This window comes from Tyto alba, unplaced genomic scaffold (assembly GCF_018691265.1).
Source record: "Tyto alba isolate M040663 unplaced genomic scaffold, T.alba_DEE_v4.0 Super-Scaffold_28, whole genome shotgun sequence".
In the NCBI taxonomy this organism is placed as follows: domain Eukaryota; kingdom Metazoa; phylum Chordata; class Aves; order Strigiformes; family Tytonidae; genus Tyto; species Tyto alba.
In genome coordinates this window covers 18,261,050-18,273,546 of record NW_024881302.1, presented here as the reverse complement: position 1 = coordinate 18,273,546, position 12,497 = coordinate 18,261,050, and the positions used below count along the sequence as shown (strand labels likewise).

General features: G+C 62.0%; 1 protein-coding gene across 15 annotated transcripts in view; it reads right to left on the bottom strand.

Moving 5' to 3' along the window:
• Positions 1–1,016: 1,016 nt before the first annotated feature.
• Positions 1,017–12,497, bottom strand: part of CAPN15 (calpain 15) — a 60,812-nt gene continuing 49,331 nt past the window's right edge. For 14 of the 15 annotated variants that reach the window (XM_042798966.1, XM_042798964.1, XM_042798977.1 and 11 more), the window contains 10 exons: positions 10,109–10,317; positions 9,676–9,859; positions 7,180–7,403; positions 5,989–6,114; positions 5,121–5,273; positions 4,740–4,901; positions 4,179–4,408; positions 3,776–3,936; positions 3,321–3,499; positions 1,017–3,127 (listed from right to left, as the gene is read on the bottom strand). In XM_042798966.1, coding sequence (XP_042654900.1) covers positions 2,950–3,127; positions 3,321–3,499; positions 3,776–3,936; positions 4,179–4,408; positions 4,740–4,901; positions 5,121–5,273; positions 5,989–6,114; positions 7,180–7,403; positions 9,676–9,859; positions 10,109–10,317 — 1,806 coding nt within the window. In that variant the 3' untranslated portion in view covers positions 1,017–2,949. Of the gene's footprint in view, positions 3,128–3,313; positions 3,500–3,775; positions 3,937–4,178; positions 4,409–4,739; positions 4,902–5,120; positions 5,274–5,988; positions 6,115–7,179; positions 7,404–9,675; positions 9,860–10,108; positions 10,318–12,497 lie in introns of all 15 variants that reach the window. The other variant, XM_042798976.1, reaches the window with a different exon arrangement.

The window sequence follows — 12,497 nt, the reverse complement described above, 5'->3', positions numbered from 1 at the left end:
GTGTCTGAGCGTGGCCTTGGCATCGGGGAGGGGGGGACCCCGTTCACAGCGGGGGGCAGAGGTTTGAGCCACGGAGCATCCCCGGGAGGGACGGGAGAGCTGGGCCCGCTGCCTGCCCGCGGAGGCGAGGGTTAAACCCAGCCTCTGTCTCCCTGAACAGACTGAGGGGAGCGCGGCAGTGCCCTCCCCGCCAAAATTAACTCTCCATCTGTTTCTCCCCGGCTGAGGCTGATGGCTTGTGACAGGGCCTCCTGAATGCAAAGATGTTTCGCCCGGAAAAATCTATTACAAGTCGCTGTAAGAAAGACCGAAATCCTCTCCTTCTGTCTCTCCCTACTGGTCTCAAGGTGCCCACCCCGGGCGAGAGCGGGCTGGCGCGCAGCCGGCCGCCTCCGCTCAGCCGGAAAGCTCTCCCCAGTGCCAGCCTGCCTCGCCCCCGGCCCAAACGGGGAGGCGGGAGGGAGGATGGGTGCTGCCCTGGCTGGCGGTGAGGATGGAGAAGCTGCTCCTCCGTCCCCAACTTGGGCGCAGAGGCAGCGGCGATGCCCGGCCACCATCGCGCCCCTCGGCTTATCCCGGAGCTCGTCGCGGTGCAGATGGGGGAAACTGAGGCAGGAGGTGACCCGCACACCGCGCTCTGCTGCGCCCGGGCCCGGCTCCCAGCCAAGCTCCGGCCGGGCAGCGGCTGCCCTCTCCCGGCTGTGGCGCAGCCCTGCTCCATCCCAGGAGAGTGAGATTCTGGATTTCGCTTGATTTTCACCCCTTTTTCCTCCCCGGCGCGCCACTTCCCAGCCCCTGTGCCCCAAAGCGCAGCTAAAGAAACCTGAAACTCAAATTCATCCCTTTTTTTTTGGTGCTCAGCTCTACTTTCAGGGCACCGTGCCCACCGCTCCATAGAAATGGCTTCCAGACTCTGTGCTTGAAGCCTAAAATCTCGCAGCCGGGTGCCAGCCAGCACCCCTTCCCCGCCAGCCCTCCCCACTGCGACGCCGCTGAGCACAGCGAAACCAGGCAGCTTCAGTAAAAAACAAAACTTTATTTGGTCCGTCAGAACCTGAGTTTGAAAACCACCCATGGATAATTCGTATCATACAGGGATTACTGATCTGATTTACAATTGATAAAATATCCTATGTTTCTTAAGAGCTGGACAGTATTTACAGGGTTAAAAATATTCACAGCTCAGAAAGACAGAGAGAAAAAAAAGTGAAGGACAAATCATCCCGAGGAGGAAGGAGCAGGGACGAAAGAAAACAGAGCAACAAACAAAAATACGGACAGAGCTTGGCTCGGCAGCCCCAGCCGGGGGGGGCCGGATGGGTGCCAGGGCAGCCCCCCCTGCCCGCCCCAGGCCCCCCGGGGGGACACAGAGGCAAACCCCCCAGCCTGCACATCCCCCTGCCCAGCCTGGCTGCTGGCGCAGGGTTTGGGGGACACACTGCCCCTCAGCACGGTCCCTGCCAGAACAGGGCTCAGCATCTCCCCCCTGCCCAGCCCGAGCTGCAAGTTCACACAGCTTGGGGAGGAGAGGGGACCCCCAAAACACACACACACACACACACACACCCCTGTGCCAAGCTGGAGAGCCACGATGCCCCGAAGCCGGGGGGGGGTCAGCCCCCCGCGGCGGGCAGCGGCACCCCGAGGCCCTTGCAAGCCTTCCCCTTGTGCTCACGACCTTCCCCCCAGGACTGGGAAGGACGGGGCTCTCTGCTTCCCCCCCCCCAAAATCACCCCCCCCCCCCTCACCCTGGCACATGGCCACAACGTGGTAAAGCCCCAGGGACCGCGCCCCAAACCCCGGGGCCGGACCTGCTGCCCCTTCACCCCTCGCCTCCGCAGGGCACGGAGGGGGCGGGGGGTGCAGGGGGTGGGGGGGGCTGAGCCCAGCGCGGGACGCATGGCTTCACTCCAGGCACTGCTTTCAGCGGCCGCCTTTGCATAGTAACACTTGTGTGATGAGTTGGGGGGGGGGGGGAGGTCCCCGCTGCCGCAGCCCCCCCTGACCATCACCCCAGGGCCCTGCTCCCCCGCCCTGGAGCAGCAGTGGAAGAGGGCACCTCTGCGTTTCGCCCCAAGGGGCGGTGAAAACCCCTCAAGCAGCAGCTTTCCGAAACACCCCAGCGCCCTCTCCTCCCGGCATGGGGGGGGGGGGGCAGCCCCAGCGCCCGGGACAAGCGAGCGGATGGTGGAGGGGGGGTGTCCGGGTGCCACAGCGGATCCCCCCCACGAGCAGCCAGCACAGGCAGCACCACGGCAGGGTCACCCCGGCCCCCCCCCGGCCCCGCTACAGTACCTTGGTGCCACGCTGGTCCTGGCAGCGGACGACGGGGGGGGGGGGGGTGGGGGGGTGGGGGGGTGGGAAGGTGTAACAAGACAGTGGGAACAGCCTGGGGACAGACGGAGGGTCACACAGATGGACAGACGTCAGAGAGGTATATTTTTTTTGTTTTGTTTTGTTTTGTTTTGTTTTGCAGCGCCAGGGCCCTGGCGCCGCAGGAGGGGGGCAGAGTCCTGAGCGTGGTGCCTGGGAAGGGCCTTGACAGCAACCTCCAGCCCCCCCCCCCCCCCCCCGCCTCTTTTCTCCCGCAGCCCCCCGCTGCGTGCCCGGGGCAGGCCAAGGGCACCAAGGCCCCAGCGCGGGGATGGGGCAGGTGGGATCCTGAGATGGCCCCGTGCCCCCAGCCGCTCCTCCTAAAGTGCGTGGGGGGGCCGGCCGGTGCCAGGGCGGGGTTGGGGGGAGGGGGCCAGCGGGCAGAGCTGGTCCCGGCCCTGAGAGCTCGCCCTGGCCCCGCGGCGCTGGGCAAAGTGCTGGGTGTGATGCTCCGGCTCTGCCCCATGGCTCAGCGCTGACGGCTCGGGGGGGGGGCGACGGGGGGGGAGCGCAGGCCAGAGGCTCGGTGAAAATAACGGGGGAGTGGAGCGGGGAAGGGGGGAGGCGCTTCTTCGTCATAGGGGCCGGGGGCCGTGGAGCCCGGCGACTTCGGGCGTCAGCAGCGGGTTGTGGGTGCCCTTCGTCGACATCCAGTCATTGAGGAAGGCCTGGGTGGCTTTGCGGTGCGCCAGGCGGTGGGTGATGGAGAAGCCGGCGTTACCCTCCAGCTGGGAGAGGATCACCAACACCTGCCTGCGAGGAGAGCGACGGGCTGAGGGCCGGGCAGCTGCCTCTGCCCCGGCAATCCCAGCCCCTGGCACCCCAGCGCCCAGCCCCTGGCACCCCAGCGCCCAGCCGCTGCCCCAGGCCCCCCCTGCCAGCACCTGCCTGGCCTCGCCGGGCACCCCCCCCCCCCCCCACTGACCCACCCCTGCCTACCCCGGACCTGTGCAGGGGGGGGACGCTGTCCTGCGTTTTGAGGCTGCCGCGCGTCGAGACGACGTTGAAGCTGTCGGTGCAGTCGCACTGGACGTGCAGGTAGGACTTGGGGTGCCGGTTCTCCACCACCACGATGAGCCCTGCCCAGCCATGAGTCAGGTAGTAGCAGGTCATCCCCTCGCGGCCCTGGGGCAAAGAGCGGGGTCAGGGGTGGGGGGTGAAGCCTCTGGGCATCCCCGCCTCCAAATCTCAGCCCCTGGACCAGCATCTTCCACAGCCGGGGCAAGGGCTGCCCCAGGGAGCAAAGGGGGTGGGCATCCGTGGGGTAGGAGGGGATTAGGTGGCAGGCAGAGCTGGCACAGCTCTGCCCGACTCCTGCCAGCCTGAGGACACGGCAGGGGCAGGGTCCCGGCTCCCGGCTCCTGCTGGCACCCACCCTGTGCCCCCCCCGCCGGCACCCACCTCATGGCGCTCGCCCTTGTTCTCTGTCAGCAGGATGATGGCGTCGGCCAGCGTGGTGGGCTGCGCCTCCACCTGCTCCACCATCACCAGGCGGGAGCTGTAGATGGCCAGGATGTAGTTGGAATAATCGGTGGCCGGTCGGCTGCTGGTGGGACTGGATGCTGCAGAGGCACGCCGAGAAAAGAGGGGGGGGGGGGGGGGGAGGGATCAATGAGACCATCACCCAGCCCGCAACCCCCGGGAGCGGGGCGCTGTCGGGTTGCTGCGTACGCCCATGACCTCCGCCCCCAGCAAGGTCCCCACGGTGAAGATCAAGGGCTTTTGCCACCTCTGTGTGTGTGTGTCCCACCCCCCCGGGGGTCTCCGCCAGGGTCGCTGTGGGGAGGGCAGCCCAGCCCCTTACCCTGGGCGGCGGCGGGGCCTGCCAGGGCGGCGCTCCAGTGGTTGAAGGCACAGCACACGACGGCGTACTCGCCCGGCTCCAGCATGACGTCGCAGTTGACGAACTTCTTGACGGCTCGTTTGCTGTGAGCCATCAGCCGGCCCAGGCTCAGCTTGTTCCCGCTGGTGAAGGTGGCCCGGAAAACCATGATGCACAGATCCAGCAAGTGGCTGTCCACCGTGTCCGACCGCCTGCACCGGGAGGGGGGCAGAAGGGGGGGCCACACGTCACCCCAGCGCTGCCCCGCAGAGCACCCGGAGGCCACGGGCAGGACGGCAGATCCAGAGGGGGGAAGAGTCCTCCCCCTGCCCCAAGCACCCAGCCCCAGGAACCGGCGCGCGTCCAGGGCTTGGGTTCCAGCTAAAACACGAGCATAACCCTGAGAACAGGAGAAATGGTGAGGGGGGCCCACCCCTGAGCTCTGGGGCCCCGTGGGATGGCACGGAGGGGTGAGCGGGCGGTGCGTTTGGGATTTCTCCTGGGTCGGGTCACTGCCTGCAGCCCATGAGCTGCCCAGCTCACCTGCTGCCCTCCTGGAAGAGGGCAAACTCCAGGGCGGCACGCTCCAACACCGTCAGCGATGTCACCGTCACCGGCCCGTTGGCCTTGTTGGGGAACATGCCCTGCACACGCACCTCGTGCCAGTCCGAATGGAGCTTGCAGATATCCACTGAGTCAAAATACCTGCGGGGAAGCCGGGCTCAGCCCCAGGAGGGTCCCGCTGCAGGTACACTGCTCTGTCCCCACGCCCCAGCATGCTGCAGCCCGCGCAGCCACGCACCGGCGGGTCACCCCATGCCCTCTGGGGATGCCCGGTCCTGCCTGCCCCATCTTGACCCACACGTCCCATTTTCTGTCCCCTGCCTGGCTCCCTGCCCCACGGCCTCCTGGCCACCACCGTACTTGATGAAATCGCTGTACTCCATCCAGAAGACCCCCTCGCTGCTGCCATGGGGCATCAGGTCGTGACGCAAGGGAGCTGGCCAGTGCGGCCACTCGTCGGACCAGCTGCCGTTCCAGGAGAAGCGGCCCCAGGGGTTTCGGAGCCGCAGTAACCTGGGGGAAAGGGAAAAAACAGTGTCAGAAGCCCAGGAGGAAGAAAAGCGCAAGGAAGATCACCTCCGAGACGCTCTCCCAGCTCGACAGATCCAGCCAGCCCCACCGCAGAAGGCACCACACCAGTTCTGCCCCGGCCTTTCAAAGCCCCCACAGTATCCTTGACCTAATTTGCCACCCTCCCCGCGGCCCCAGATGCCCTCGTCCTGCAGCTCTGGACCTGCTGCAGCTCCCTCTGCCCTCCCCTGCCTGAGGGGCCTCCAGCCAGGCGCTGTGGAGCAGGGGCTCAGCAGGGACAAGGCTGCTGAGTGTGACAGGGCTGAAAACGGGGCGTCATACAGCACCCGGGCTGTCGTTTCTATCCCCCCATCCTCCAAAGGTGAGGAGGATGCCCCGACTGCCTCATTTTGTTGAAAGAGTTCAACTCAACCCTCTGAGTCTTGTGAGACCAGGTGAACCATCCCGCATCACAGGGCGCCTTGGAGCAGCACGGCCCTGGTCACTGAGCCAGTGCCAGGCAGGGACAACTCGTATGACAACAGCATTTATGTGACAGCCTGGGATGGAGAAACAGCCCTTGCTGGCCACGAGGATGGGAGACAGAACAGTCCCCGAGGCCTTGTCCAGCATGCAACTACCTGTCCCCAGGGTTTCTTGCTCAGGCCGTTGGCAGGAACGGCTCCTGCACCCACGCCAGCCTCCACCCCAAACTCACCTGAAGCCTTGGACATCCCGCACGTCCAGGATGGAGTAGGCGTGCCGTGGACGGAGACCCATACTCTCGTAGGCCACATCATCCACCTTCATGTTGCCTCCGCCACAGGACGCGCCCATGAGGAACCTGCACAGGGGACAGCAAAGCCCTCCGTGTCCTGCCAGGCCTGGAACGGGGGGGGGACGCTCGTCCCTACCTCTCGAGGCACGGGACAGACTCCCCCCCCGCCCCATCCCGCAGGAAGCTCCTGGATATTCCCTCTCTGCAGCAACTCTGTAAAACCTTCCCCAGGTGGTTCTCCAGCCCCACCGGCCTGAGCTCTGCCTGGGCAGGAGTGAGCTCCCTCCACCCGCTCACGTGCACCCCCCAGGCTCCGCGGCGAGCTTCTCTGAGCAGTGCCCTCACCTGCAGGGCTGAAAGCTCTGTCCATGCACAGCGGAGCTTTGCCCAAACCTCACCCGTTTTCTGCCAAGGCCCCGGGGTCCTGCCTGTCTCTGATGGCCGGCAGAGCTCAGCCACCCAGAAAGGCAAGCGGGGCGTCTGCCTCCCCCTCGCAGGCAGCTGGCCCATTCTGCAGGGGTGAGGACAGGCTATTCGGGGCAGGAACTCTGCACCACCCAGGTTTGGGGGGACACCACATGCTGGGACCTATCAGCCCGCCATGCAGCCCCGTACCGCAGGCTGGCAGGAGCAATCCTGCCTTCAGCCGAACTAACTGCCCTCCCGCTCCTCCTACCAGAGCGATGAGCAAGAGGTCTTTGCTTTTGCTTTGTCTCCTACAGACCGCCTATAGTCCTGCCCGGGTACGGCCAGCAAAGATGCCACGTGTGGGTGGGAGACACGTGCAGGGTCAAGCACTTGACAATACACAAAAGAAAAACCTCAAAGCAAAGCAAGCGGGCTCAATGCCAGCCACTTTGAAACTCCTGCAAGACAGCAGTCAACATGCACAGGGAAGTTCACCAGGACTTTAATTTCCTGTGAACACTAAACAAAGGAGAAATAATTTCTTAGAGCTTTAGAGGGGGGAGCTCCACCAGCGCTCCAGATGAGTGCTACTGGTGTCGGCCTCCGCACTAGGTTAACGCACTGGCCCCTCTCCTCTGAGCCTCCACAAACAAGAGCGGCCCCCCTCGCCCCCCTTTCCGAGTGTCCGTGCTCCTGCCACGGCGCCCTCCTGCCTTGTCTTACCCAGCCTCCTTAGAACTCAGCATTTTGGCCCAGATGAGGTCAGTGTCAATGGGCTCCTCACGAGGGTTAGTGGAGCTGACCTGCAGCATCAGGCTCTCGCAGGGGGCACCCGTTAGTGTAGCCAGGCCTTCAATAGCACGCCCTGCCTGGAGGGCAAAGTACGAACCATGAAGCTTGGCCAGCGCCTTCTCAATGAGGGCGACCCACAACTGCTTCCTCTGGGCCTGCGGAAAGAGGGAGAAACACCTCAGGAGCTGCCCCGGGGAAGGAGACGGGAAAGCAAAGGCAGCACGTAGGGCAAAGCCCCTCTCCTCTCACCCACCCCTGCCAGCCCTTCTGCCACGGTGGGAGACGGGGAGGCAGGAGCAGCCAGGCCAAACCACCAGGAGCCTGTGCATGAGGCCAGAGTGACCCCGTTCACTATCTGCTCACTGGTTTCGTTTGCACAGTTTCATTCCCCTTGGGAAAACATCCTGGAGTGAACGTCCCGGATGCCAACAGAGCTGCACCCTGGGGTGCCCGGGCAGTCAGGCTGGCAGGGCTGGGTGTCCACCTTGCAAGCCAACAGTCCCTCCCTTCTGCTTCAACCTGGAGTTAAAAAGGTTTCGTAAAGGAAGAGGGTATGGAGCACATCTGGAACAGCTGCCTTTCACTCGCACGCTTGCAAACCAAACCCAACACACCTTTGGTGGAGGAGGCTGCCTAGAGCGCACGCAGCCGTGGGACCGGTTAGATTTCACCGATGGAACAGGGCTGCTCTTTCAAGGACAAGCTCCAGAAACTCCCAGGCGGACGGGCAAAGTCCTCTACTCCAGCACAGGGACAGCGGCAAGATGTAGTTGCAAGATACAAGGTTTGCAAGGGGGAAACTCTCCCTGGAGTCACTTTGCTCTGGTGCCAGGCCATTGCCCTTGGCATCGCTAGGCTGATTAGGGATTCGGACAGAAATGCAGAAGCTGCGTTACTGCACCCAGAGGGCTTCAAAGCCTCCATCGGCCAGGGCAGCTGGTGTCCTGGTCACCGCTGCAGGTGCACGGCGTGCCGCAGGCTGCGGTCGCCAGCCGTGCTTTCCCTCTCGTCCGGGGCATGTTGAGGCTGAGGGGAGACACCCCTGCTCCAGCCTCTGCCTGCAGGGAGGATGAGAAGAGGAAGGCGTACGGAGGCAAGGAGAAATCTGCTGGCCTCTGCGTCCCCAGCAAATCAGGTTCAGCACCCCGTGCTTGGAGGGCAGCGGGGAAAAGCACGGGTACACACTGCGACTGTGTGCGACTCACAGGTGGCAGCCGAGAGCTGAGAGAGGAAAGGAGGGCAGTGAAGATTTCTTCCCGATGGATAAAGAAAGCTTACAAGTGCTTTTCACTGATTTTTCAGTCCCTCACTCAACAAAATCCATGTTGTTTATTTCTGCCTGAGCCGCAGCCAGGGAGGTCAGTAAGAGCCTCATTTTCCTTTATTTCTAAAACTCCCTTCTTCTCCTTTTTTAGCCCCCACATCCAGCTCACACAGGTAAACACTTGGCAGAAAAATCTCATCAAAATTCAAATGCCCTTGGAAACAAAGGCAAGGCAAGAGTAGCCCAAGTGAAAACCTTTGATGTTAAAAAAAAGAAAGAAGACTTGAAATTTGTAAGAGAGGAAAGATGGACGAAAAGAAAAAAAAGCAAAATAGGTGAATCTCACGCTGAAAACAAAGAAATGCATCTGGACCCTCTCTATCTACCAAGAGAGAAAATGTAGATGCAGACTTTGCAGAACAGAGTCCGACCCACCAGCCCCGGGTCCCTGTCTCCTCCTGACAGTGGCACTTTTGTTTGGCCAATTTTGCCGCCCGAGTTTCCACAAAGACGTTCTCACTCTCCTTCATGGACATGATCCCAGCAAGCGCCCCTGGGCCTGGCAGGCCGGGCAGGGCAGGGCAGAGCGCGCAGTGACGTGCTGAAGGGGCTGAGGGAGCTTCGTTAATCCCAGCAGATGCCACTCGAGTGTGCTCAGAGCAACCGGGCGCTGGCTCGAAACGGGCTGATTTGTTGTGCCGTCCCCTCCCCTCTCCGCAGTCCCTCCCTGGCAAAGCCAAGCTGCCAGACCTCCCCGCAGAGGAGAGAAACAGCTTTCCCTCAGCCCCTTGCAGTGCAAAACACACTGGTTAAAATATTTCCCTTTTGCTGTGAAGAATAGGGATGGCTGCCCCAACAAGCAGAGCAGCTGCGGCGCAGGGAGGAGTGAGGGAAAAGCAACTGCAAATGAAACTTTTCCGTTGTAGCCTAGAAAACGCCAAAAGGGGCCTAAATAGATTTATATTACGGCCTCAAAGAGCTCGGCTGTCTGGGGGACACCGCGAAGAGCAGGCTCCTGGGCTGCAAGCGCCCCATGCAGCACGGAGGGCAGGGGCGAACCACAGCGGTGCGTCTTCCCACCACCTCCGTCCTGGGGGAGTCGAGGAAATGCCTCCCCTCGCCCCCCTGGAGCGCTGCCCGGCCCCTCCCAGCGCCCCCCTCACCTGCGAGAAGAGGAGGTAGCCGCACTCGTCGCAGGGCAGCATGTCATCCACCAGCACCGTGGTCCACGTGCCGTCCTTGCAGAGCCGCACCTGGTAGGCACCCTCGGGGCACAGCGTCCTCGTGATCATCACCCTCTCCACCAGCTCCGGCCGCTCGGCCAGCACGGCCAGGGCGCTCAGGAACCTGCCGGCGGGGCGCGACGGCCTCAGCGGGGCACGGGCAGGCGGGGGGCAGCCGCCCCGCCGTGCAGCGCGGGGGGGCCGCGGCCCGCAGCTGCTCGCTGAGGGGTGAGGCAGGGGATGGGGGTGCACCTCAAAACGGGTTTGAGTAGGGCCGAGGGGTCTGAGCTGGAGCTGGATGGAGGGGGGGGGGCAAAAAAAAAAAAAAAGAGGGAGGGGCAGGAGGGTGTCAGCGCGGCTCGCTCCCCCTTACCAGCAGTTTCCCAGCAATCCCTGCAGGATATCTGAGGGCCGGGGTGTCCGAAACACCGACCACTTCACCGATCGGTCCTTGAAGATGCTACAGTTGATCTCGTGGGGTCGCAGCCACTGTTTTACCCTCTGCTGCACGCTGTCGCCTTCCGGGAATCCCACGGATTTAGGTCCAGGGTGGAAACTGTCATCTACAAAATTGACTTTGTTCTGCGAGAGCGAAAGGCAAGGAGAGCATCAGTGTGCAGCTGTTCGGCACGCAGCTCCCCGGGGTCTCCTGGGACGGGGCTGGCCTGGAAAGCCTCCCACTGCTCCCCCCAGGGGTGAGAGCGGAGCCCCCAGCCCTCCTGCCCGGCCCGGGCAGCCCGGCAGCCAGGGAGCAGGACTGTGCCTTGTCTGCTGGCAACGGCACAGACGCATTTTGTGCATCAGGCCCAGCGTTCAGCCCTGCCACAAGCCGGCTCTCACCTCTCCCAACCCCCAAGCTCCGGACTGCGACTCAAATCTGTCTTTTTCTAATTCACAGGAACCTCCCCGGGCAGGGACCGTCTCGCACTTTGTGCTGGTGCTAAAAGCTGGACCGCGGGGGACCTTGGCTGCCTCTCTAAGTGACAAAGCATGTGAGCAGCAAGCCTGTGAGGAGCCACCTGGCAAGCAAACACTCCTCAACGCAAGCCCTGTGCTAAAGGCTGAGCTGCCCTTGCTCCGGAGGCGACACGCTGGGTTTGGCAGTCCTGTACCACCCCCGAGGCACAACCATGAAGGATGTTAGGGGCACCTTTTGCAATTGGATTCAGCCCGACCACAAATAGGCAATCGACTCCAAAATGAGGGTATCCCATGTCGGAGCTCACCTGCAATAGCTGCTCACATTAAATAAAATAGGATGGACTGAAAGGCAGATGATCCCGTAGGTATTGGCCACAGAGGCAGGATGGAATCAAAGAGCTTCACCAAGGGGAGGAGGGTTGGCTTTCTCAGACAGTTTAACACAGGGTGAAATAAGAACCAGGATTTCTTTGTTATTGTTAATTAAATGAAATTAAAGTCTTTCAGCAAAAGCCGGCTCTGATTTAAATTAGCTTTTATGCACATCAAACTAGTAGTTGTCCTTCCTCTTTTGTTGCAATCCTCCGTGAACGCCTTCTACATGGTGCCTCAATTAGTACCTCCAGCTTCTCCTCTGCAGAAGGGTGTTTTTCAGCTAATAGATGTCCCTGGTTCAAACACCAATGTGGGCCAAAAGGGACACGTCCCAGGGCTTGCTGGCTTTCTCTGGGGAAGCATCTGCTCCGCGCAGCTGACGAGAAGCCGCCTCTGCCGTATCGACCAGCAACCTCACCTTGCCACACCCCAGCCTTACACACTCGCCTCTCGGGGTGCAGCCGGGGCTCCCCGGGAACCCGCCGTGCAGGGCAGCGCAGGCACAGAGCAAGGCAGCAGTCCCTGAGTCAGAGCCTGTGGGCATCGCAGGCTTTCTGTCCCCTGTAGAGTTACTGCGGTGCTTTTCCGAGCAGCAGAGGTGGAAGAAGCAAGCCTTCAGCCTCCCTGGTAGCACGGCCAGGGTCTCCCCCGGGCCAGGACAGCGCCCAGCAGCACTGCAGGAGCCTGAACGCGAGCCCACAGACCTCACCAGCCCTGACAACGGAGGCAATGCAAGAGCCGTAGCAGTGCAATTCCCCAGCAGCAGCGGGAAAGCCTGCCTAACAACTAATTCCCTTTATACCGCGATGTTTCCCTTCACGTATTTCTAAATGCTTTAGAGAAGTTGTCACTACCAATATCCCTGGAGATGGAGGGAAAGAGAGGCACGAGACCTGCAGGGGCAGCAGCAGAGCAGGTTAACTGTTCTCATGTCCAGGCGGTGATGAGCCTGCTCAAGAGACGGCGCCAGAGGAAGAGCCCGGCTTATTTCTCCTGCAAGGGGATAAATCCAGGCAGCAGAGCTCCCGCTCTGCCAACAACCCTTTTCATGCTGTCTGGACCAGAGACGTGACCTTCTCTGCTGCCACCTCCCCAGGACCACACATGCCAAGGAAGGCTGCTGCCTTGCCCCCCGCCTGGCCTTGCTGCCAGGAGCAAACTGTCTGACGGCTGAAGAAGAAGGAAAACAGAGATGGGGCCTCCCCCAGAACAAGAAAAGGCTCTGCAGGCAGAGGTGCCAGAGCATGGCACAGACAGCAAGACTCCTGGGTTGCCCTTCTAGCTTTGCAGAACGTGCTGATGTGTGTTGTCAGTTGGAAAAGGGGAAGGATGGTTAATCAGAGGAGAGAAGAGTGAGACAGCGGGATAAGCAAAAGTGGGGAGAGCACAAGACAGGGCAGCAGATGCCTGGTGCAGAGGCAGCTAGTGGAAGAGGTCAACTCTGCTCTCCTCCCGAAAGGGAGAGA